Raw genomic sequence first — 25720 nt, 5'->3', positions numbered from 1 at the left:
CTCTGCTTCCTGGCAGGACCTGGATTTCACGCTCTCCTGCAAGAATGGCTAACTTTCAGCAGTGGGCAATGCAGCCACCTCAGCAGTACCAATTCCCACATCTGCCAGCTGCTCTGAATGGCCCCAAGAAGGGTCCAGCACCCACCATCCCATAAACAAGCTTATAAGCCCCTTTTATCAGCTCCAGTAAACCCACAAAGCTCTCCTGGTAACACACAAGTTAAGGTTCACTCTCTGCAGTTTGGTCTCATCCCCTGCCATAATGTGGGTTGGAATTTTAGTCCACATTTCCCTCTGGGGAATCAAAGTCAGTCACCTGGCCCCCAAGAAGCCACTTCAAACTGCTGCTGGGAAAAATGCCAACAGAATCTCTTCTATGCTGACCAGGCACATAAGATTAAGTGGAGGCTGCTCAGGAAAGTAAACTATTTTATAGATATTAAACCGACCTTCTAGTGCTCAAGTACTTCCAGCAGTGATATCTGTCTCGCCAGGAAGGGAGAGACATCCAAGTGGTCCATTTCCTACTCCTCCCTCCTGTTTTGGCCCCTGCTAGCCAACCCTGGGCCAAATGACGCAGAAGGTAAGTGTCTGCAGTTCAGCACTGTCCTTGGCTCTAAATTCTGAGCCTGCCCAGTGACATGAAGGCTCAGCACCACAGATGCACTGGTTTCTCCTTCCATCAGACATGGCAAGCCCTCCATCTCTTCCAGCAGGAGGTTGGGAACAGCTCAGGATCTCACTCTGTGCTAGACCCATTTGACCTATTTTTCCCTGTGAGCTGTCAAAACTCTTAAAAGGGACACTGGCCTGGGCAGGAAAGAGCTCCTCTTTCTTCCTGCCTCCTATCTGCCCATCCCTGTTTAGGCTCCATGCCTGTCACCTGCTTCCCGGTTATTATGTGTCCAGACTGCTCCCACACAGCTCATTGTGAAAAGCGATTGCAGGAAGCCGTAGAAGCAACCAGGTCACAGACTTTTGGGAGAGGAGGAAAAGAAAAATAAAAAATGAGGTGGAGGAGGAATAAATGGACAGGAACTCACATGATCAAACACCAGCTGGCAGGATCCATGAGCTAATTAAATTATGTGTAACTGAAGATCCTCTGGGATCAAAGCATTTAATGCCAGGGAGCTACACCTTGGAATGGAATCCTGAAGAGACTGAATTGTCAGGACTCTTTCCCTTCCCTGGAACATGGACATATGCAAGCAACCCCATTAACACAAAGGTAAACAGAGTGAAGCCTGCTTTGCAGGATGTCGGGGCAGCATGCTGTGCATTGCTGTCATTAGCAATCCTCTCTGCTCTTTAGTGAGATTAAGTGACAATTTTCTTCCTGACTGCCTGACTCCCCTAGCTATCCTTGTCACCTCTTGCTGCTTCAGTAGCCACAGCAGTCCCAGGCACCCAAAAATGAAACCTCCAGCTTTACTGGGACCACTGCCACCCCTTTAGAGTGCAACATCCCAGAAATTACCTGTGCCACAGTCCCACGGCTGCACATCATCTCTTCCTTCCAGCTGCTGGACACTCTTGTGGGTCACTGATTTTGAAACTGTGGCTAAAGCACAGGACTCCCTGCTGCAGGGTGGGACAGAGGCTACAATTTTATCTGTGTTTAAAGAAAAAAGTTCTGTGGGGTCTGTTAACTATCAACATCCCATAACTAGCTCTACAAGTCCCTAAGCCTCAGAGAACTGGATGCTGGAAAACCTATTAAAGATGGATCTTTCTCTACTCACCCTGTTCTTAAGTTTTCCTGCAGCACCTGTTATTGGCCATTGCAGGAAGACAGGGGACTGGCTCTGATCCTACACAACCCATTTGATGCTTTTATTACCCCTGGAGTGGAACTCCACAGCTCTCCAGCTTCTCCCTCAAACTTAACACCTACACTAATGCACCCTACTCAACAAGCGGTCCACGACTCTTAAATCAGCAAGGTACTTATTTCAGGGCCGGGGCAGGGCGGGGGAAAGTCACAAAGTGATTCTTTGTGCTGGCAGCCTGGAACACCCAGAAGTCAGCTAGAGAGACTGCGCAGTCAGAAATGCTCCCCCAAATCCTGGTCTCACTTTAAGAGCATTGGGATTTGGGTGGGGGGTTTTTTGTTGTTTTTTATTAAAAGTTTCCAGGTTCAGTTCAAAAGGACTAGAGTCAGGAAGCTTCACGTTCAAAGCCAGTGGCCCAGCCATTGTCTTGACTTCAAAGGATTTATCAGGGGATGTTTGTCATCTTCCCTCTGAACTTTCCTTTTGCTTACCATACTCTTAAACTCAAGCATCCTTTTAAGGCACAACTAGAACTACATGCACTACTATAAACCAAAGGATTATTCGTAAACAGTGTTATTTATAAATATACTGAAAATGTCACATCATGAAAATATTTCTATTTCCTAATACTTTTTTCTATATTTATACTTTTATAATGTTTCTGCTTACACCAACTTAAAATAGTCAGTTGCCTTAAAACCACACTGTTTTATAGTGCTGTTCTCCAGTTAGCATCAGACCGACTTAGCTGTGCAAAGCGCAGTTCCTTAGGAGGATGCTTTGATGACTGAAGTCACAGAGCTCCCCTTTCGTCACTTCTAAGGAAAATGTTGATCCATGCTAGGAAAGGGACTGAGTCCCACAGGAGACAGACTGTTGGGAAGCCGCACTGTATCACCTGTCCTGATCTTTGGGCTCTCACCTTATTCCTGATCAGCTGTCCCAGCATCCGTAAAACTCTTTCCTCCTTCCTCAAAAGTCTGCCTGAGACAGAGTAAGACCAAGATTTCATTATTTCCAAGGAAATCCCAACCAGGTCCCACTGCTCCCTCTTCCCTTTGCCCTGCCACTAGCCTGTCCCCCTTAGTGAGACTGTTCGGCTCACTCAACCGGGACAAAGCTAACTTAAGAATAAAACCTGAAAATGATTATGTTTCCTGACACTTCAGAATTCCCCACAAGGAAAAAGCTGAAAGCAATCGGGAAACTACCAAGTCCTTTGGAAAGAAAGCAAGCCGATGGGCCAGGTTTCTGCCAGATAAGTTCCCTGTTCGTGGCACAGATGTATCCTGCCACGCTGCTGAAGCTTACCCCTGCCCTAGCAAATCCCAAGGGAGACGCTGAGCTGCTGCACCCTGGAGCACTGTAGGAAGTCATCTTCACCAGTCCTCTGAATAACGTGCCACAGAGGAGCTGGGGGGCCGTGGTGTGTAGCCCCACACTGTGCTGGGAAGAAGAGAACAGCATTCCCTCAGCTCAGCACAGACATCTGTACTGGTTCTTGTACCAGCGTCCTGCAAGCTGGGGGCACGAGCCTCCGTTTGGCTGGGGGGAGCAAGGAAGAAACATTTATTCTGAATACTGGAGACACATGGGAGTACGAGGGGAAATCTCTCCCACTAGTCATTTGAAGTCAGAAATCAAGGCAGAAGAGCTTGAAACTTTGGTAGTTTATGTTGTCACCCAACAAACCACCCAAGCACGCCCACACCAGAGAGACTGCATCTGCACATAAACAATTAATACCTTAACCATCAACGTCTGGTCCTGGGATAGATCTTGCCAGTTGTGTTCATTTCACGCATGGGAAGGCTCCAGCATCATTGTAAAAGCACAGGAAGACAGAGGTGGGCAGTCACACAGGCTGAGGTACTGCAAAAGCTATCAGGGACATGAAGCCTAGGAGACTCTGCTGTCTCCATTTCACGCTTCTGCTGGAAAATTGCCCCTACACACTACTGCTTGGCTCCTCATGGAGACAATCGGCTCAGGACTGTCTTAGGCAGAAATACACAAGGCAGAAATGGTGAAAAAGCCATCAAGGTGGCCCACAAAGAGAAGCAGAGCACATATGGTGAAGAGCCTAGATCCCAGCCACACTGCCAGCCCCTGCAGGTGTCCACAATGCGCCAGCATTGATGGTCAAACACCAGAACAAATAACAAGATTACTGAAAACACAAGAGAACAAACAGCTGCTACCATTACTGCTGAAAACACCCGCTGTTACTGCCTCCCTTGTCAGCTCCGCTACAGGCAAAGAAGGCACTGGACCAAAAATTTCTCTTTCATGTCAGAACCAGAAAGTCCCTACCAAAGGCGCTTATGTTGGGGAACTGTGGTCTGACCTCCACCTCTTCAAAGGGTCAGCCAAGCACCTCCCAGGCTGCTGTCACAGCACAGATGCTTGGCTGGCAAACAGAGCATGGTGGAGGCTGGGCACACACGGAGGATACAGGTAGGCCGAGACCCAACAAGAATGGATGATCATCTAACCCAAACATGGAAGGAGTAAGCAAAGCTGACACGGGAGGAGGGGAAGGTGTCAGGGCAGTGGCACCAAGGATGGACCACAAAGAACAGGCAGGTGGGAGACAGCGCATCACAGTTTGCTCCCAAAAGAGCAGAATCTGTTGTGTTCAGCCACTGATAAATTAGTGCCTGGACTTAGCTGCTCTCTCAGCAAGCAACGGATACCAGCATCTCCCAGAGTCATTCCACGTTTGCTCAATATCCCTCTTCGGATATAGGCTCCTCCAGTGACTGTAGGAATAAGGACAACTGGCTCAGACAAGAGACCTCACATTACATGCCCATAAGCCACATTTTGGCTGCTAAGCCCAGGAAAAGGGCCTCTCCAAACAAGCGTGTGCCTCCTGCAGCCTTCACCCGGCCAGTTTCTCCCCTTACCAGAGGCTGTGCTGGCTGAGAGTTTTCTCTGCACACAGAGGTGCCTGCCAGCCCTGCTTTCATCTCAAAGCTGGGAAGCGGGAGGCACTTGGACACTAGAGCAGGTGGGAAGGCAGCGCTCATGTGGCTGCTGCACAGCCAGTTCTGAGGATCTCTGAGCTTCTACTCTCCTACCAGAGCTCCTGCATCAAAGTTTCCATTTCTCCTCCTCCTCCATCACCAGCCCTGCAGGTGCCAGGCAGAGCATCTCTTCCCATCCCTGCATCTCTAAATTTGCCTGGTTGCTGAGCACGTCTATTCTAGGCAGCCAAAGGCAGGCGAAATGAGGGAAGCGAAGCGCACGCATCAGCCGCATCGTGAACAGTATCTGCCAAGTTCTTCTCTGCTATAGCCAGTTCAGACAGAGAATGTGTCTGATGCAGTACTCCGAGCCAAGTAACAGTTTGTGAAAGAAATCAGAAAAAAGTTATTTCCATGCAAAATGTCCAAGCAATTTTCAATTATCTGGGGACACAGGGAGAAGCAGAAATAGCCATTAAAACAAGAAACTATTTAATACACAACATGGGTCAACAAAGTGATCAAATCATAAGAGCAAGGTCATCACAGGAAAGAAATACCATCTGGGACACCAAGCTGCCCTAAGCTGAGAATTGACGTGGTACAGCATAGTAAACTAGTCACCCTGGTCCCAAAGCTGGTCCTGCTAGCCCTGAGCCTACAAATGCTTTCCAGCTTTGGGCAGCAGCATCTGCGATACAGCTAATCCTCGGTTAGCCCGGGAGGATTGAGGGCTGACAGCAGGGCTTGTCTCCACAGTGGGGAAGGGAGGGAGGATGCTGTGCATATGCTGTTCACTCCTCGAGCAAAGCATGGGGTGAAAGCACCAGGAATGGGAACAAATTAATCAGTTTTCATACACGTAAAATCATCGCCATCATCTGGACCAGGTTTCCAAAGCGGGCAGTAACCCGAAAGGGTGGAAAGTCAGTTATGTCCATCACATCTTATATTCTACATACTGAAAAATAAAAACAGTCCCTCCTCCCTCCTGAGAGACTTAATCCTCTAGACAGGATTAAAGTCTATCAGTCAACAGACTACCCTGGAGAGAACAATCCAGCATTTGCTGGGTGATAGCTGAGATCGTATCAGCAAGCTATCATAGCACTTGGAGAGGATTTAGATGGGAACACAGGCAGCCTGAAGGTAGGAGAGCATTTTCTGCTTTTAGCTTCCCTAGTAACGCATGGTGGCATTTCAGGCAAACCAGCTCCCATTTTCATGCCTTGTTAATCTCAATGGTACAATCAGAGCGAAGTTAGGCCCAGCTCTGGTTCTGGCTTCTCTCAGTTCCCATTGACTGTAATTACAAGCAAGTGCCTTTGATGTCTTTGCAGCTCAGGTCTTAACTGCCTCAAATGTGGCACCCAGGATTAAAGACCCTTTGGAAAACACTTGGCTGCGGCCAGACTAACCCGTGTCAGAGACAAGGCATTTCTCCCAAGTCATTCTGCAGCATCTCTCTCTCTCTGGCCACTGCCTCAACACTTATGCTTGTCGTCCTTTTACTGTCACCTTGTGGTGGCCATGAACTCCTGTGCCTGTACCCTTGCTCTTGTCAGCTTGCAGGACTCTACCAGCCTCACCCAACAACTGAGAAAAAACAGGTTTCTGCTGAGAAGGAGACATGATGCTTCTCTGCAGCACCTTCTTGGAGATATCTGCAGCACAAATAGTTCTTTTAGTAATGGACTAACTCATGGCAGGATGGCTGTGCAGGTCAGCTACACCCCAAACACCGCTCTCCTAAGAGATAAAGCTTTGCTCTCCGAGAGGAGTGCCCTCTGCTGAAATAACAGTCCTACAACAGGCAAAGCATTTTCTCCAGCCTCCTTCAGGCGATGAGCACGCTGCCTCGCAGATCTGGAACACAATCCGGGACAGACCACAACCCAAACAACAGGCAAGTGAATACAGTCCATTTAATACAGTTAAACACAGAGGGACCTCAACAGCAAACCAAGATAGACAGAGGCACGTCAGGTGGGCAGGAACAAAACAGGCAGGAGAATGTGTTGACAGATCTAAGACCACAGAACCATAGGTGCCACATCTCTCCAACACACAGAGCCACATGCTGCTCTGTGCTGGACAAATTCTGAGGTCAGGAGGAGGAGGCTGGAGAGAGGTAGCTGGAGCTGGAGGAGCTGCCCTCAGCATGGTCAGTGCTCTCAAACAGAAGTGCACTGCCCACCTGCAAGGAAAGGAGCAGGCATCCCAACTCCTCCATGCTGGAGAAAGGAACCCCACTGCAGAGAGGAGTTACAGGGCCAAGTCCCAGACCAAGGAATGTCACAGCTGCCGCAGTGCAACTCACCAGTCCAGCCTCTCCGGCCCAAAAAGCTAGGGAGCTCCACCAGCAAAGATGAGCTCCAGGGCAGCCTGAATGTCCCCTCCAGTGGCCTGCAGGGCTCGGAGACTTAGCTCATCATCATGTATGCCCATGTCTCGCAGCTGCTGAAGCTGTGGTTGCCACTGGCTCTACAGACAGGAGACAAAAGAAGCTAAGGGTAGGTGCAAGAGTCCAAGCAGAAACAAACCAGCTTTCTCCACAGCCCGCTCTTACACACTGCATTCTCCCACCTCTCTCTAGCTCACGACTGCAATGCTAAGTGTGCAAGCAGATCTCGAAAGCTCAGAGTCTTGCTGCAAACTCCCCAAATCCACCAGCCCACCGTCCCACTTTCACTTGGTACTTTTGCACCAGTCTATCACACCTCCTGCAAGAAGCACTTCTCCGGCAATGTCCCTTTCAGCTCAGTGCCCTGTCCCAAGGGGCAGCTGGAAGAACCACCTCCACCCTGCAACGCTCAGTGAAATATGGGCTCCCGAAAGAAAAGGCTGTGACACTGACCTGCAGGCTGGGCTGCCCCGAGGCCTGAAGGGCATGCTGTAAGGCCTGGCTGAAGAGGTCGTTGGTGATGGGTGTTCCTGACTGGACACTGGATGACATTGGGGAGGTTCCAGAGGAGTGACCCTAGGAGAAAGTAAGTTGTACACAGATCAGAGGAACACTTGTCACAGAAACCAGAGCCAGCACAGAGCAATGCCTGCTGCATCATGCCTCCTTGAGCCCATATGAAAGAGAACTCAGCCATAAGAAAATAAAGCAGCGAGGGGTCCCAGACCCAAGCAGGGCTTGTGCTCAGTCAGGCGCTGGTTTTATGGCCCAGGAAGAACTCCCTAGCTGCTGTGCTGCCACTGTACCTGGGTGCCAGGGGTGGGTGTGTGGGAGCTGCTCTCTGGGGTGCTTGCCAGTGCCAGCGCAGTCGCCAGCTCGCTCTGGGTGATCGGCCGGGGCCCAGCAGCCCCAGCGTAGCCAAGGGAAGCTGGGCGGGAGCCAGAAGTGCTGCTGGATGGCGTAGACCTTGTGCTCTGCATGGAGGAGGAAAAAAAACCAAAACAACCCACCTCTGACGTCGGTGTCCATGTCCCAGTAAAATCTGTCTCGTGCTCATTCCGAGGGATCCCATTCCTACACTACTGGAAACTTAAACGTGCAGAACTTTTTTTAAAAAAAATATGACAGTAGGATGTGCTTTTTGCACAAACTCAGCTATTACAAAGCTGCAGAATCTGGCAGTAAACTTTTTAATGTATCATCCATCAGCTTAAAAACAAAGCATTATTAGCCCGTAACAAAACAACTAGCTGTTGACAGGCACTTTTCCTGTCTAAACACGCCATTTCTCTTACAAAATTCTTTGTCCTTTGGACAGGAAAACTTCCTATTGCAGAATAAGAGCAGAGACCAACACTCCCATGCTGCTTGGCCATGCTCATCTGTGCACAACTATTTCTGCATCAGTTTGGCTATGAAGGTATTTACTCTGAGGACAAGTGCTGCTTCAAGTTGGGCTTCTGCATTCTTCTGTTGTGACCCTACTTCAGCACTGAAGAAAATCTGAACACAAACAACATCTGCGCACGCCACAATCAACATCTGTCTCCACAATACCCCTGGAAGCCAGAGCAGCTCATGGTGTTCACGAGACAGGAAAAGAGAAAACCTGTGGAGTCTTTAAGGGCTACGAGTTAAACCCATATTGCAAGTCCAAAACAGCTGTTCCACCCAACATGGCCACTTACCTGGTGAAAGTCATCTTCATCATCAGAGAGACCCTCAAACAGAAAGCCACCTGCAACAGAGAGGAGAACCAACAGATGGAGAAAACTGGGTGCTGGCAGGAATGATGCACCAGAGGAGAATCCTGGGGAGCCCTTGGCCATGCCGCCAGGCTCAGCCCCAGCTAACGCACTGGTTAGGACAGAAGCCTCAGCACCAACCAGTTCACGTGCAGCAGGTCAGGCCCACCATTTGCACAAAGCAGAGGCCACAGCACAGCTACCAACACACCTGGATGGGAGGCCCTGAGGCCAAAGTGCCTCAGGTGAGCCTCACACAGTGCAAAACTTATCAAGCCACAGTGCATGTTTCTAGCTCAGGAACCCAAACCTCTTTTACTCTCAGCCTGGGGATGGGATGACCGTGTCAGTACTGCACACATTTATCTGCAAATCCCGCAGAACATCGTTTCTGCAGGTTCCTCACTCAACCGTATGGCTGAACGTACCTGGCATGTCCCGGTAGGAGCCAGAGGACATGCCTCGGGAAGATGTCTCTGGAGCTGGGAGGGGGGTGCTGCCAGCCACCGAGTGTAGAACAAGGACAATGGCATTCACAAGTGCAGGGTGAGCTGGGATTAGCCTGGAGAGAAAGCATGGAAGAACAAATCATGCACACATGGAACCTAAGAAATCAGCAGCTCAATACTGGCAAAGAACTTAATGGCACAGCCATCACCACTGGCTGCACCAACACCACTGCCTTTTGCTGTCCAGCAACAAACACCTCCCCACATCGTTCCATGCAGCTGAAGAAGCTGGGGCTCCTTCTTGACCCCACGTTGACCCTCCCATGGTACAGATTTCCCACGTGCCCTCATGGGAGCAACTCTCTGCTGTGAGCAACCAGATCCAGATTTGAATCCATGATCTGGAGACGATGATGGCCCTGCCTCCCACTAAATATCCTTCAGTTTAATCCAACAGTGGAGGCAGATGTGTATCAAAGTATCAGCTCCCTCCTTCCTGCTGCTGAGGAAGACAAGTCCTAACCTGGATCTCTGGCCTGGTGTATCTGTACTGGCAGGCAGGAGCAGAATTCTCCCACCCAGAGGGAAGCAGTCTATACAACAGTGCAACAAAAGCATTGCTTAGTCACTCCACCAGCTCATGTGAACTTACGTGTCCAGCATGTTGGGGTCTGCAAAAACTGAAAAGAGATCCTTGTCCTGTAGGACTCCTGAGAGGGACCAGGAAACATGACAAGACAGGATACAAGAAACAGGAGCCATTCAAACAAGAGTCATGGGAAAAACCAAAATAATTAATTGTTTTTCAGGAACTGAGTCACTAGCAAATACAATAAATACTCATTATTGTTCTCTCTGAAGCCTTTTACATCTTCCTGGAGAGACTCTCCATCACAGCCACCCACCCAGGGGATGGGGCTTTCCCAGCAGATCCCATAGGCTGGGCACCAGCACAGACAGCTCCACCTTAAGGGCAGGATCAAATCAAGCCAGGTTGTGACCGCATCTTGTATTCCACCTGTCTCAGAGCAACGTGCCAACAAGCCTAGTAACCATGTCAGAACAAGTGAGATGTAATGAACATTTTTGTAACACTTTGCAGCTGGGAGAAAGCACCCATCTCCACTGCTCTCCTTTGGGCTCCATGTTCCCTAATCCTTTTGAAGCCAGCACCCGTCCCCAGACATCACCAATGGAGCACAACACTGACACCTGAGCAGGCACTGACACTCATGCTCCACAAAGCAACCCACTTTCTCCAGAGAAGGGGAACTCTCCCTTCCCCATGTCAGGAGTTAAACACAGACTATCTTTATTTGGCTTTCCTCAGATCCTCTGGATCACATCTGGACTCACCTAAAGCAACAGGGTCGCTGCTCAGGCCAGGAGTGGCTACAATGATCTGATCCAGCGACTCCTTGTTCCCCAGCATTTTAAAGACCTGCCAGAGAAATCAGAGCAGATCAGCAATGTTGCACAACCAGGCTCCGCCACGGGACTTTCTTCACAGAGAGGGGACAGACAAAAGACACCCAGACAGCACAGTATGAAGCCCCACTCACTGCATCTCTGTAGGCAGGACTGCTGTGCAGGGCAGTGTGAAGGACCCGGAATTCCCGTACTGCTGCCACCTTATCCACAGGCTCTGAGGGAGAAAAAACAACAGAACAAAACACAGTTCTCTCTGTCAGCTTTACCAGCCATTTTACATGCCACTGGGGCTTCCACACTGCAATCGCAGTGGTGATTCTTTAATGCCCCTGGAGTCAGCTAGCCCAAAGAGGAAGGGCACAGACTAATGATTGCAAATGTCTCAGTACAGTTACCGCAGCATAACAAAGAACAGAACTTTCAGTTTCCAGATACATGAAAAAATATATTCTCCTACATGTAAAAAGGAGCTGTACTGAAGTAATTAACTCTAACAGGCAGACTAGGAACACACGCAAGCCTGCTCATCCCTCAAGCTGAGTAACCAGTCGCTTTGTTGTTGTCTATTCTCTGGCAACACCCTAAAATCGATTACAGTCAATTAAGGAAAGGATATTCACTCTCTGTATTAAATAGTTCATTCCTTAATGCTCTCATCAGCAAGAAAACATAACACCCATTTGCTCCTCTTAGAGGTGGAGGGTTCCTCCACAAACATATCGATCAATTCCTCCTGAAAAACCCATGTCAGCCTCCCAGAAACAAATCACAAGAGAAGCTGTTCCTCAGTCGCAAGGAACCTACACCAAACACATCCCAAGGCAATCTAAGCAGGAACCCACAGTCCTCTCCTCACCTGGTTTCTGATCAGGCTCAGGCCAGGATTTGCGCAGGACATGAACAGTGGAGCCAGGCTGAATGCCATAAAAATCCAGCGTCTGGTCATCCCTCAGCTTACGGCCACAATAGATGAGATCTAGGAGAGAGAATCATCTAAAGATAAACACCTCTGGCACACTCAGAAAGGGCCTTGGGTCTTTAAGTGAGGACTGCCTGGGGGTGATTGCTCCACATGTGTAGCTACTTCATCTGCCAGCCACACAGGGACTCCATAACACAGGGGAGTTATGGAGCTGAGATTCACAGAACGTGACTTTGCCACCTCCTTTAGAAGAGCTGACCTCTCTGACAGCTCTCATTAGAGTTCTCACAAGGACACACTGGTGGTAGCAAGTCAAAAGATTTCTTAGCAAGGGCACCAACACCACAGAAGCACTGTGATCTCAAGCACACACAGAACAAACTATGCAAATCACAAGGTACTACGACCACACTTTGAGCCCCTGGCCATGCTCCCCGGTTGCACCAAGTCTTCCCACCAGCCCAACACCAGTAACAGGGCATTTGTGTCGCAGCCGCAGAAAAGAGAAGAAGAGGGTGGCCCCAGGTGGGAGGGCTCTGACATGACACACACAAGCACCTACCGATGAGCTCAGGGTCTGGGACCGATTCCTGCAGCTTGCCGGTGATGAGCTGCTTGAGGTACGAGATGCTGCACCCACCAAGTGGGCATTCTCCCAGCTCTGTCTCCGGCAAATGTAAGATGGATTTGGGAGCCAGCGGCTGATCTGCCAGCTTCACCGCGATGTGCCACTCCGGCAGGGACATTCCAGCTTCTCGCTGGCTGAGTCACAGGCCAACCTAAGCCCCACAAAGCTCTGTCGGGAAGATCCACGAAGGTCTCCTCGGGGAAGGGAGGAAAACAAACCAAAGTGAGACCCTCCATTAACCAAAGACATTATAAATTCACAGGCCAGCACACAGGAGGCCTGACCAACACACAGCCATGCTTTTTAGGTTCCTACCTCTGTCTTAAGCCATATCTGAAGCTGCAGGGATGGCGGAAAGGCCTCTGCTACCCTCAACACCCAGCCGAGAAAGAGAAGCTAAGGGCAAGGCCCGGCCTGCCTAGCAGGCGCACCCCAGGCCCCTCTCCAACCCCGGAAGGCCCCGTTTCCCGGCACGGAGACGGCGGAGCAGAGGACAGATGCGGGGTAAGGCGCCCACGGCCGCTTAGCGAGGTACCCCAGCAGTACCAGGCCCCCCCCCCCGCCGCACAGCCCCCCACCCAGCGCCCCCCCCCCCCGCCAGCCCTTCCTCCCCTCGACCGCGTCCCCAGGGAGCACCGGAAACGGAAGTTCTCTTCGGCTGCGCGGTGCACCCTGGGAAACGGAGTCCGCCAGGGAAGGCTATATGTAACGCCAGGCGGTTCCGAGGTGGGGATGGTGCCGATTGGCTGGGCTTACTACGACGAACGGGAACGAGCCAATAGGCGGCCAGCTGGGGGTTTACAAGCCGGAGCGCGCCCGGAGGGCAGCAGTGCCGGCGGGGCCGGCGCCGGGAGCACGGCTTGGTGCTGTGCCCTCGGGCAGGGAAGCGGGCTGTGTCACAGCTACGGCAGACGTGGGGGACGGAAGGACAAGCCTCAGCAGTAGGAGCTGAGGGGTCAGAAGCCCATGGAGACATAACCAAATGCTTCCCTCAAGAGCCCCAGCTACTTTTCAATTAACAATACTTAAGGAGTGGCCACCCTTCCCCACAGAAGGGGGACAGCCTGCAGACAGCCCCTGAAGTAGGGGTTTCCCCAGCTGAGCAAGTTCATCACCATCTGCTGCTTCATCTTATCACTCTCTCCCAAAAAAGGAGAAGCCACTACTCCTCCAGTCACCAATCTTTGTGCCAAGGCACCAAGTTTTTCTGACAAGAGCTGCTTGTGTTCTAAAAAAAGCCAAGTTACCATTAAAGTACAGAAAGGCTGCAAGAGTCACATACCAGTCAAGCTTTCCTTCCTAACAGTTCTTAACATGGTCTGCACTGCACAGGGCAGCTTTAAAAGGTGCCATTACATGATTTGTATAGCATTTCCCCCCAGTTTTGTTTTCCAAGTATTAAGCAGCAGGCAGCTACAAGCTATGTTTGCACCAAAATCATGTACTGCACAATAATTCCTTGTAGCAAGAAGATAGAGAGCCCATGCTGAAAGAAAGCAAGATAACCTCTTACAGTTTTTTAAGCTTAAGAAGTTTATTTGTTTTCCTACAAAGGAGTCAGTTGTGACAAATCTAAAGGTGACAAGTCTAACTTTAGTGTCATCCTACCAGTGTTACATCAGAGAAGTGAACAACCCTCCATCTATTTTCAAGCCCCAGAGCGCCATGAGGAGGAGCAGCTAGCCAGCCAAAGAACTACAGCCTAACAGGCCATTAAAATGCACATGTCACTACTCAGTACCTCAACATATTAGTTAAAACATGAAATAACAGTCGAACAATCCTGGTCCAACGTGGAAGGAGGAGGGTGCCCCAGCACGCATCCTGGCAAGGACAGCCCTCAGGTGACTGCCAGCAGTCCCTCTTAGAAGCACTTGCGATGGACAATGGAAGGGCCAGACTCATCATACTCCTGCTTGCTGATCCACATCTGCTGGAAGGTGGAGAGAGATGCCAGGATGGAGCCACCAATCCAGACAGAGTATTTACGCTCCGGTGGGGCGATAATCTTTATCTTCATGGTGCTGGGTGCCAGGGCCGTGATTTCCTTCTGCATTCTGTCAGCAATACCAGGGTACATGGTGGTACCCCCAGACAGCACAGTGTTGGCATACAGGTCCTTCCTGATGTCCACATCACACTTCATGATTGAATTGAAAGTGGTCTCGTGGATGCCGCAGGACTCCATGCCCAGGAAAGAGGGCTGGAATATGGCCTCAGGGCATCGGAAACGCTCATTCCCAATAGTGATCACCTGCCCATCAGGCAGCTCATAGCTTTTCTCCAGGGAGGAGGAAGAGGCAGCTGTGGCCATCTCCTGCTCAAAGTCCAGAGCAACATAGCAGAGCTTCTCCTTGATGTCCCGCACAATCTCTCTCTCAGCTGTGGTGGTGAAGCTGTAGCCCCGCTCCGTGAGGATCTTCATGAGGTAGTCGGTCAGGTCACGGCCAGCCAAGTCTAGACGCAGGATAGCATGGGGCAGCGCATAGCCTTCATAGATGGGCACAGTGTGGGTGACACCATCCCCAGAGTCCATGACTATACCGGTGGTGCGGCCAGAGGCATAGAGGGACAGCACAGCCTGGATGGCTACGTACATAGCTGGGGTGTTGAAGGTCTCAAACATGATCTGGGTCATCTTCTCCCGGTTGGCCTTAGGGTTCAGGGGGGCCTCAGTGAGCAGGACAGGGTGCTCCTCTGGGGCAACACGCAGCTCATTGTAGAAGGTATGGTGCCATATCTTCTCCATGTCATCCCAGTTGGTGACGATGCCATGCTCAATGGGATACTTCAGAGTGAGGATGCCCCTCTTGCTCTGGGCTTCATCCCCCACATAGCTGTCCTTCTGCCCCATGCCCACCATGACACCCTGATGCCGGGGACGCCCCACAATGGAGGGAAAGACTGCACGGGGGGCATCATCCCCTGCAAAACCTGCCTTGCACATGCCAGAGCCATTGTCCACAACAAGGGCAGCAATCTCTTCATCCGCCATGCTGACCAGGCCTGAAGCAAGTATGGACACAAAGATATCACAGAGTGCCAGAACAGAGCAAGAACATCACAGAGCCCTGAAACCTGCCCCTACACACTATACACCTGAAATGATTTAATAGGCTAGGGAGCTCCAACAGCAACATGAGGGATTTAAGGGGAGAAAGGATATTGAGGCATCTTGAAAGGTTGTCCCAGAGAGCCCTCTGGGGCTGAGTGGGGAAGACACCAGTGAGACATGATACCTATTTATTCCCCGAAAGCATACAGATATATACACACACAGCCCCAGAAAAGATAAGCACTGACCGTTCCCACTCCCTCCCCAGGGACCAGCAGGTACCAACCAGCGGGGATGGCCCGATACAGATCCCCCCCTACAGATCTCCATACATTTTCACCACAAACCTGAAAGGAACAAAGAAAAGCCCCAACACAGGGCAGCCCCTCCCCACCACTGAGGCCCAAGCAGGCAGCGGGGCCCCCCGAGCCCGCCCCCAGGGAAACAGCCGCCTCAGCCCTCACCTACACGCGCTCCCCACCCCACGGCAGCTCCTCCTCAGCGAGTGCCAGCCCAGCCCCGCGCGCGCCCTTTTATCCCCCCGGAACCGGAAGCCGCTTCTTGCTTCGGTATTTAATTGGCTCCCGGCCTCTGCGCAATCCCGCCCTTTCCTCCTCTTAAGCCGCTTCCGGGCGCGGGGCGGTGGCGGTTCGTCTTCCGTCACCGGGGCCGTATCCGGAAGTAAGGCGGGCGCTTCCGTTACTGGGCACCGCCTCCGCCGCCCCGTTTCCGGCTGGGCCGAGGAGGGGCGGCGCGGGGTGGGGAGGGGGGGGCGGAAAGAGGCAGTGCCGCGGGCGGAGCTGAGGCGGCCGCGCACGGGCCGGCAGCGACCCGCTCCCGGGGCCCGCGGGAGGTAACGGCCCCGTTTGCCCCGGGGGGGGGGGAGTTTGCGGTGGGTACGGTTGGAGGGTGGCACCGCTCTGGGGGCCAGGCCTGCAGCGGGGGCCGCTATGGGAGGGGGGCTGGCTGAAGCTCACCGGCAAGCAGGGCCGGTTTGGGGCCGGGGGGCAGCCGCCCTTCTTCGGGGACTCCCCCCTTGGGGGGGGGGTGCGGGGGTTATGGGGCGGGGAGGCCTCCGGTGAAACCGGGAGGGGTGCGGGGGGTGGTTGTGGAGTTGTTTACCGCCGCTGCAGAGCTCAGCCCCCCGGGCTGGGGGGCAGGCTGGCCTCGGCTCCTCACCTCACGCGTTAACTCTTTCAGGTGGTTTTCCCTTGGCAAACCTCTCCCCGGCGCGGAGGGCGTTTGCCCGTTAGGATGCCAACGGGGCTAGTTACAAACGGTGATCCGGGGGCTTTTTGATTTAAGGGGTTCTCCCAGGGACTCGGCCACACAAAGGCTGGTGCTGAGGGTCTGAAGGTTAAACCGAATCCCTTTGCTGCCTTGGCTGGGAGAGGCACAAGAAGTAAGCAAATACCCATGCTGAGGGGTAAAATGAATGTGGAACCCTGGAGTGGTTTAATGTTATTAGTCTAGTTGTGATTGTTATCTTTAACTTTATCCTGATACTGTAGCTTAATTGTTTTCTGTGAGCAATGCATCTCCTTGTTGACTTAAAACTCCCTGCAAAGTTGGCCGTCTCTCTGCAGTAACACCGATACTTGATGTGGGCATCTTTCCTGTATCCAGAAATCATCTTTTTTAGAGGCTTGTGAGGTTTGTGCTGGGCTCTGGTGAAAACCCTCAGCAGTCGCACATAAATCCTGCCGTAACCTGTCACATGCTATTGTACCTGAACTCCAGGAAATACGCGGGCGCCGCATACCAGGGTGTTGCTGCACCTGAGGTGTGTTTGCACAGCACGTTATCCCAGTATCAGGTCATTTATTATTGTTAGTGTACCCGAGGCAGTTAATACACCCGAGTGTATTAACTGCACACCTCCTCCCAGGCAGGAGAGGTGACACCTCACCGTGCCTCAGGTGCAACAATATCCAGCAAGGTGTGGGCTGGAGGCTCTCTAGCCTGGTTTATGGTTGCTGTTGCAACACCCGCACCAGTTCATTGTTGTTTTATTGGAGGAGTATGTGTGGAGCTAGGCCAGATGGTGTATTGTGCTTTCCCAGCGAGTCTTAAGACTCTTTTCAGCTGCCAGGTAATGCGTTATTGCTCCTGACATTCAAACCACTAATCCACTTTATATTGTTTCATTTGCAAGCTAAAGCTATGCTGCTGCCTGCTTGATAAAAATGCAAATGCACCAGCCAGGCTTTTCATTTTGGTGATGGGCTGTTACTTAGTGCAGGAAAGAGTTTGTGAGTGGAAATGAGTTGGGCATCGTAGCTGGTGGGCACTGTACAAGAGAAGTGGTCTGACCACCTTACGAGAAGACTTGGAGTGTGGTAGGGATGCTGTAAGTTGTATTTCACTTTTAAAACTGGTATCTGGTAGGTTATTTCTTGTTTTAGAAGGGAACTGTGTCTTGAGAATGTCTATTAGCAAAATAGTCTTTTTTTCAAGTGTGTGGCTTGAATAGCACAGTGCTGGTTGTAAACAGGGTGGTGGGAGGTGGCCAGGAGACTGTAGCTTGTTTGTAGTTGGCCTTTCCTTTGTTTCTCCAAGCTGACTGTATTTTGTTATCAATGAACCTTGAAGAGCAGCAAGTGGGATCTGTTTAAGCATCTTTTTACATCAAAAAAACACCCGAGAAGGGCAGTCTTTGTCAGCAGGTCCAGTTGGTGACACAAAGTCCAAAATACACATGTTGATTTTAATGGTTGGGGATTAAAGGTGTAGTCGTCTTTCTAGGATTTACTCTAGATCAGAGCTGTGGTCTGTTCTGTTGGTCTTTGCTCAAGAGGAGGCTAGTGCTGGCTCAGCATGGGCTTGCTGCAGGTCAAAATGGAGAGCTAGGGAAGCTCTCGGGTCCTTCGGCTGGGAAAATCAAAGGGGGGCCAGGGCTTGAGATGGGCTGGCAACTCTGGGAACCAGAGACAGGAATTGCTCTGTGCTCAGCAGTCCATTTCAGGCTACAGCGATCTCTGCTGATCTCTCATCTCAATCTCCTTGGGAAGAATAATGGCTAAATATAGTTGGGGTTTTTTAAGAAAGATATATAAAGTGCAAAGAATTAGTAACATAAATAAAGCATTAAAGAATTCATAACTAACTGGTGTGCGATAAATTCCTGCCCGTTTTTTAATAGAAATATGGTCAAGCTTATCATCCCAGCTATCTCCTTTTAAGGTAGTATTTTCAGAAGCACCAAACCCTGGATGTTAAACCTAACATTTCAAAAGTAATTATTTAGGAAGCATGGAAGGCTTCTGACAAAAAATGAACTGCTGGGACTGTGGACAAAGGCATTTCAGATGCTGTATTTGGGGTATATGAAACTGAGGTTATAGCAAATGTGTTCAGCTTGAAAATACAATTAAACAGTCTGAAAATTGAATGCAAGTTTGAGCCTGAGGCTGTTAAACATGAAGCTGATTGTTTCACGGTCTCCTGCACAGGAAAGAGTATTGGCTTTGCACTCTATTTATCCTCTTCCTGGGGAAAAGATGAAAGCATTTTATATTCATACAGACAAATATTTGTCTATCTTTCAGATTCTGCCAATCTCCCAAGGTCGGGGCTTGAACCCTGCTAGATAAAGTCAAAAACGCCCCCCTCTTTTCCCAGCCATGCAAACTGCGGGATGAAGCTGGAAGCTGTGGTCGAGCAGCTGCAGAAGCAGCAGCAGAAGCAGCAAACGCCTCTGCAGATGGATTCCAGGGAGAGACAGCAGAGGCAGATGAGAGAAGCCCAGCTGCTCTACACTCAGCAGCTGGCTGTGCAGCAGGCTGTCCTAGCAGCCACATCTGGCAGGGCTTCAGGCGGCTCTGCTGTTGGTCCCTTGGCCAGAGGCCCACCTGCAGCCGGAGCTACGCGGGCATTTGATCAGAGCAGCATGAATTCAGAGCCAGAAGAGGAAGAGGAGGATGAAGAGGAGGAAGATGAAGAGGAGGAGGAGGAAGAAGGGGGTTTGGAAGGTGGTGATCTTGAGGATGGCGGTGATGTGACTGGAAAGGAAACCTGCTCTGCTCTGAAATACTTTCATGCTCCCAAAGTTGCCCATCACAACCAAAGAGTGGCCTCTACCTCTAATCCTCTTCCAGCTTCAGGGCACCAGCGGGGACAGCAGGGCAAAGAAGAACAGGGTAAAGACACTACTAAGCAACCGTATTCGGGTTCCCCGTCTGGACGCCAGAACTGGCGGTTGGATGAGCAGCTCAAACAGGTTAGTGTTAACATTACTTCTGAGTAAAAATGACCATATTCAGTCAGAGCGAGGGTTTCTTCAGCCCAGTGTCCTGTTACAAGCACTGGCTGTTTGCAAGTGCTTTGGAAAGAGTGTGAGAACTGGGCACATGCAGAACAATGCTTCCCTGGTGTATTCTTCCAGGTTTATTCTTTTATAAAGAAATTTCATAGGAACTTGATTTGCTTTACGGATACAGATTTCCAGCTAAAGATATAGAAATGCCAGTCTGTCAGATCCTTTGTTGGGGAGGGAGTGATCTTTGGCTTGTTTATCTTCTATCTCACTGCTGCTGTGCCATTCAGAATGGAACATGCTGGTGTTATATTTATTTTTGGTGCAGACACTTGCCTGCTAATGTCTCACCCAAGTTATTTCACGTACGATATCTATAACCCCTTTGTGTAAGACCTCTGGGATGCTGTGACTTTGGCTGGATTTCTGGTTGGTGATGTGGGCAGGCAGGGAAGAGTGTGTGTCCTGTCACTGATCCTGTGAGTAAGCAGAGGCACTTGATATTTCATGTGTGGGAAGGAAGAAGCTAGCTTGGTACAGCTTGGTTTTGGTAGGAGGTTAATTCTGTGTTTGAATGAAGAATTATAACTCCTTGTACATAAATGCCAGAGGATCAAGAATTCTTTTTTGTTGTAAGTGGATATTTCAGTTCATGTAGCACTTCTGCTGTTTTGTTTCAGAGCTAACTTGAGCAGACTTTGAGACATTTACAGAATTGATGTGTATCTAAGGCAAAGGACTGTATGGTTTAAATGAAGAAAAAAATTTTACTTAATTGTCCTTTTCTACAAATGTTAGCCTGAATGTCTTGAGGGTTAGGTTTTGCTTCAAATAGTTGTTTGAGCTAAGAAGCCTTGTATGGACAAAACAAGAATGCTCTTCTTCCTTGTCTCCTGCAAACCCGATGAAGTAAAAAAGCTGGAGCTGCTTTGTGGTGGCTGGTGAGCCATTGGTGTTGGAAAGTTTGCTGTGGGTGCTCAGGGCAGGCTCTCCCTGTAGCTGTTGGTTGCATGCATGCAGCTATTTGTTTTATGCTGTTACAGGCAGCCGTTTGAGGAGGAACTGCTAAAGCTCAGCAAGCTTTGTTTCTTCCATTCCATTCAGCATGCCTGTAGGCTCCTACCCAGCTGTTTGTGTAAACTGGTGCCAGTTTGCTGTTTCTACACTGATGCATGTGGCAAGAACTCCTGTAAGTTGGCAGGTGAATGGCAGTTGTACTCTTGGTGCTATAAAGCATACTGGCAAAGCAGCCCTGGCGCATGGGATGCGGCAGGCAACTGGTTGCTGCTGTTTCCTCTGTGCTTTTCAGTTAGGTTGAAAAAAGTGTTACTCAAGCTGCTATAGGGAATTTAGGTGGTTATGTTGGTCAGGGGACAGTCACTAGAGAAATTGCTTCAGAATTTACTGGAGTGGCAAAACCTTCCTCTTTCAGGTCTCTGGGTGGAGAATAGTAGGCAGGTCTCTGGTGTCAGGGGGATCACTGTCTTAAAAAACCCAATAAACTTAGTCCTTGGCTGTTTTCATTTCTAGCTCAACCAGTGTGAACAAGGATGTTGTTGTGCTTCTTCCCAACACTTGCTGGTCTTGTGAGAGTCCTGTGAATCTTCCTGAATTAATAGGCTTGATTCCTAGGTCATTTGCCCTGCTCTGGGAAGACAGATGAGCATAAGTGTGCCAGATCTGTTTGTAGCAGATGTGGAATAGCAAATAAAAAATTAAAAATACTGGTTTATAATTGGCATACTGTGCCCTAATACTGATCCAGTTACTTTGGCCCATTTTGGTAGTAATCAAGTATTTTGGTACTAGGTTGCAGCTTAGCCTCATTTCAGGCCAACTTACTCTGGAAACCAAAGTGCACAAAGCTTCACCAGGAAGTAAAACTAAAAGAACAACTCTCTTGCTGCTGTGTTAATCTGTTTTGCTGCTGGGGAAGCAAATAGTACAGCAGCAAAGAAAGGAATTGGAGAAATTCATGGACATGAAGTTCAGGATGGCTTGTAAGGGAATATCAAGGATGTGCTATGCTACAGCAGTCCTGGGTGGTGGGAACATATGGCAGAAAGTGGGCAGGTTCACATGTTGTCCTGAAATAGCGTCTCCTTGTGCTGTCATTAGAGGTGGAGTAGTGGGCTAGATGGTCTGCCCCAGTGAGGCACGGCATGGATTTGTAGTCCTGCTGGTGAACAACGTTATTAGGGTGCTATGCTGTGCTCAAAAGGCCGTATTGAAGTGCCTCATATTAGTGAGGCTGGTGCAGTATATTCACCTTGAGTAGGGTAAATATTGCAGATCAACTTGTTTGCATTCACCAGTGGAGTCTGCATACCAGGGAGTAAAAATTTAACTGCGGTATAGCAGTTCAGAGCTGGTGAGCGGGGGAGCTGCACGGATGTAGGAATAAACCGGGGCAGGCAGGCAAGAACTGTTAGCTGGCATGACAGCAAAGGGGGAAGAAATGTGTGTGCAGCTGTGGACTGTTCACATAATTCTGTATGCTAAGTGGTAACGCTGCTCCAGTGTGAGCCTTGCTTGAAATTTTTCATTTGAAAGGCATACTTAAAAAAAGCCCAGTATCTTTATTTTTTGTCTTTGTCTAAAATGGTTGTGTTAGGCAGAAGAACCAGGATCAAATGGAGAAGTGCCTGTGTTCTCCAGTTTGTTTTCGAAATGATTCCTGAACTTGTCTTTTTTTAGCTTCTGTTGAGATGGAGGCTAATAACCAGTCTGTGTACGCTGCTTCCAGCTCACTCTGCTCTGGGAGTATTTCTGGTATGCGTAATGGCTGTTGCTTGGGGAAGAGGGGAGAAAAAGTCACTTCTATTCTTTCAAGTGTGGATTGTTTTTCTGAAAGTGACACCCTTGGAGAAAAATGTATCTTGAAAGTGTAAGGCTAAGGTTGCCTGGAAGGTATGTGGTGTGAAGATGGCAGAAAGGTGGAAACTACCAGCAAGATGATGAAGCCCCATTCTGTTCAGTCCTGGACAGCCAAGTAAATAATTGTAGAACAAGCCGGCAGACAAAAGAGCTGGCTCAGCTTATGACACGGGGGCGGTGGGAATCCTGTCAGCACAAAACAACGAGGGAGTGGAGTTGCTTGTCCGGGAGTTGCAGTCTCGAAAGAAGAGCCGGGGAGGGGGGGGTGGTGCTCAGCTCGCTCGCTCCTCGGACTTGCTCGAATCCCCTGCAAATCTGTCACGGCTCCGACAGCCAAAGGCTCCCGCAGCCGTCCCAGAGAAGGGCGTTGTGGGCTGCCTGTCTCTGAAGAAAAATGAGTTTTTAATTCCGCAAGTGAAAATGTTGCTTTTAGCAGATGGTTGGGTGTGGGTCCTTGTCCTGTGGGTTCTCGCATTGCTTGGCGCTGGCTCTGGTTACCGGGGAGAGCCGTGCAGGAGGCGCAGGACAGGACCGCAGCCCACGGGCTTGCTGGTGCTGCTTGCTCCTTTTCCACTCGAAGCTGGTTCTGCAGCAGTAGCATGAGCAATTTTGTCAGTCTTTTACTACAGCATGCACGTTAGTATGTGTATTCCTTGGTGGAATGTAAAAATAAAGTTGAGGTTTTCAGGCATCAGCTGATACTTAATGCCTCCTTAAGTGCAGCAAGGTAAGTGTCCATACAGCAGCTGTCTGACTTGCAGAGAGTGGGTTGTGGTCTGGGTTTTGGGGATGTCTCATGTTAGATTCTCAGAAATCACCAGTCACTCCTGAAAATCCTGACCTAAACTTTTACAAAGGTCATGGTGTTTATTAAGATAAGTCAGCTTAAAATAATTACTTTGCTTTTGCTCTAGGGTCTAGGAATGAGTGGCTGAGATTCCATAACCTTTAAGTATGTGCCTCAAGTGGTGTGTGTATTGAGGTATTGCTCAGGAGATACTCATTAATCCAGAGGGGGTGAAGGTCCCAGGAATACAAAAGTTGCATTTCACACGGTGCATTTTTTTACCTCCAAGTTATTTCAGATATCCAGGCCCCAATTCAAGGGTTGGAATTTTATTTCCTTATGTGGGTCACCGGATATTTTTCTTTTCATGATTTAGTGGGAAGGGAATTCTTTATTAATAGCTAACATTAAATACTTGATTTCTCTTTTCCTGAAAGCTGTTTTCTGTAAGAAGCTTTTAAGTCCTAAACTGCCCATTGCTGCTTCTCTTGAAATTCATGGTTTAGGTTTGTTTTGATGAAGTCTTCATCCCTGTGACAGTCTGCTTCTGTCATAGCACGTAGCTCGGTGTTCATAGTGATCTGCAGCGCAGCATTAGTGGCTGGAGCAACAAAGTCACCTTTTTGTTTAATATACCAAATAACGTATGGGGAGGAGAACCAAGAAACCTCTTGTGATAACGACCGTAGGCAGCAACCTACAAACACCTTGTATTAGACGTCAGAGAGTGCCCCCAGATCTGCATCTCGAGGCAGTTCCACAGGCTTTGTCAAGGCTGCGTTGCTCTGCGGTGCCTGTGCTGCGTGTGGAGGCAGGGCCAAGGAGCAGAGCGAGGAGCTCATTTCTATCTTGGGGAAGATGTGGCTCTTTTTAGGATTTGTTCGGGTGCTAAATTTATCTGTAGGTAGAGTTGCAGCTTGTCTCCTTCAGTGCCAATTCAGAGACATTCTAGCTAACACTGGAGACAGGAGGTGGAAAGAGCTCGAATGTGTTGTATTCTTACACTTCTGTTTTTCTCACTTCAGGGTAAATCTGAGACTCTCATGTGGCAGTGAGAATTTCTCTTCCCACAGCCATATAGCACTGAACAAATCTTCTTGTCACTTACGTTTTAGTTAATTCCTCTGAGTATTTGTGAATAGGAGTCATTCACAAAGAGTCCAACTTTTCCTTAAGGATAAGGAAGCGTATTCCTGTTTTGCAAAGAATTGTGTTAGTGCTGCAGTCACTAGGTCGTGGGAGCACATAAAAGAAACTTAATAAAAAAGGTAATTAATCTGTTAACTTCAGTCCATTCTTTTTCTTTCCTTCCCCATCCTCCCTGCCATTCCTGAAATCACTAAAATGTTTTCAAAACCTGTCTTTGAAGCTTGTAGATATTGAATTGAGCTCTGTTATTAGTAAGACTGGGAAGGGTTTATTCCAATTTCAGCAGAGCTTTACCAGGCAGCTTGTGCATGCAGTAATTATAACTTGGTTCTCCATGCTTGAGAACTTGCAGCTCAGGGCAGTAGTCCTGATCTTATCAGCATTTTGTAGTACAACAGTTTTCTTTATAATAGCATCTGTTTCACTTCCTAAGGCTTAACTCTACCCACAAAAGGAATTTCTGTGGATTCTCTGATAATCCTGAAATTGCTGCCCCTGTACCTTTTCATTGACTCGGTGCTTTCAGTTAACCCATGGGGTAGGGGAGGGGCTCACTTTTTCACTGCAACATTTAGCCTTGTCCCTAAGCGGGTATTTCAGCAGATTTCTGGCCTGAACCCTCTGTCAAAACTGCAGGTCTGCAGTACAGAGGCGCAGAATGATTGAGTTTCATGCCAGAAGGTTTTTTTCTCTTTTCTTTTACATATTAAAGCTTTAGTGGCTTCTCTCCTGTTAGTTTGCCATCTTAATACAACTTTGTACTCTGGCAAAACCTCCTCAGGCTTTAGCTGAGCCCCTCTCAAACAGCTGTATGGAACTGGGTGGGGGAGAAGGGAATGACCTGGAAAAGGAGCATTTCCAGTTTCTCATCACTGTCTCTGTTTGCACACTAACTGTAATTTGTGCAGGCAAAACTGGAGGAAGAGATGATTTACTGCTGTTCTGTTTGCCTTAATACTTTTTTTTTTACTGAGCAGAGTTTTGATTTAGTTCTGATCTCTGGGACAGACATGTGAGATGGTAATATTTGAGAGGTAGGTGTCCTGCAGGGAGGGGTTGAGGCAGCTGGTAAGGTTTTTGTCCGCAAAAGAATGGGCTGGATGAAGCAGGAAAGTTTGTCATCTCCTTTTCTGTCCGCTTGGCAACTCAGGGTTAACTCTGGCTTTTGAATGTGGGATTGGAAACCAAAATTGCTCTGGACATCTGAGCTTCCCTCTAATAAGATATTCCAGGTGGTTAGGGAGTAATCCTAAAATAGGTCCAGATATAAT

At 49.3% G+C, this 25720-nt stretch overlaps 3 protein-coding genes across 9 annotated transcripts in view; 1 reads left to right on the top strand and 2 right to left on the bottom strand.

Annotated features, from left to right (window-relative positions):
* Positions 1–6658: 6658 nt before the first annotated feature.
* Positions 6659–12890, bottom strand: UBL7 (ubiquitin like 7). 2 transcript variants are annotated; one of them, XM_027789505.2, is made up of 11 exons: positions 12642–12890; positions 12261–12520; positions 11633–11752; positions 10908–10990; positions 10702–10786; positions 9998–10055; positions 9325–9458; positions 8840–8889; positions 7958–8125; positions 7605–7727; positions 6659–7231 (listed from the first exon to the last, which is right to left on the bottom strand). In XM_027789505.2, the coding sequence occupies exons 2-11, from the start codon at positions 12442–12444 to the stop codon at positions 7094–7096; spliced, it is 1143 nt and encodes a 380-aa protein (XP_027645306.1). In that variant the 5' UTR covers positions 12445–12520; positions 12642–12890; the 3' UTR covers positions 6659–7093. The 2 variants fall into 2 exon arrangements, with proteins under 2 accessions (XP_027645306.1, XP_013156276.1); XM_013300822.3 differs by having other exon boundaries at positions 12261–12517.
* Positions 12891–13845: 955 nt separating this feature from the next.
* LOC101924846 (actin, cytoplasmic type 5) lies at positions 13846–15961 on the bottom strand. Of its 3 annotated transcripts, none has more exons than XM_027789525.2 (2): positions 15863–15961; positions 13846–15332 (listed from the first exon to the last, which is right to left on the bottom strand). In XM_027789525.2, the coding sequence occupies exon 2, from the start codon at positions 15319–15321 to the stop codon at positions 14191–14193; it is 1131 nt and encodes a 376-aa protein (XP_027645326.1). In that variant the 5' UTR covers positions 15322–15332; positions 15863–15961; the 3' UTR covers positions 13846–14190. The 3 variants fall into 3 exon arrangements, with proteins under 3 accessions (XP_027645326.1, XP_005239451.1, XP_013156255.1); XM_005239394.4 differs by having other exon boundaries at positions 15846–15925; XM_013300801.3 differs by having other exon boundaries at positions 15850–15873.
* Positions 15962–16000: 39 nt separating this feature from the next.
* Positions 16001–25720, top strand: part of ARID3B (AT-rich interaction domain 3B) — a 36722-nt gene continuing 27002 nt past the window's right edge. The window contains exons 1-2 of one of the 4 annotated variants that reach the window (XM_055818336.1): positions 16001–16062; positions 18930–19600. In XM_055818336.1, coding sequence (XP_055674311.1) covers positions 19019–19600 — 582 coding nt within the window. In that variant the 5' untranslated portion in view covers positions 16001–16062; positions 18930–19018. Of the gene's footprint in view, positions 16063–16097; positions 16274–18929; positions 19601–25720 lie in introns of those variants that run through there. The other 3 variants (XM_055818331.1, XM_055818340.1, XM_055818326.1) reach the window with 3 other exon arrangements.

Source organism: Falco peregrinus, chromosome 1 (assembly GCF_023634155.1).
Source record: "Falco peregrinus isolate bFalPer1 chromosome 1, bFalPer1.pri, whole genome shotgun sequence".
NCBI classification, from domain to species: domain Eukaryota; kingdom Metazoa; phylum Chordata; class Aves; order Falconiformes; family Falconidae; genus Falco; species Falco peregrinus.
The sequence above is the reverse complement of the archived record's forward strand: the minus strand, read 5'-3'. Positions and strand labels throughout refer to the sequence as shown.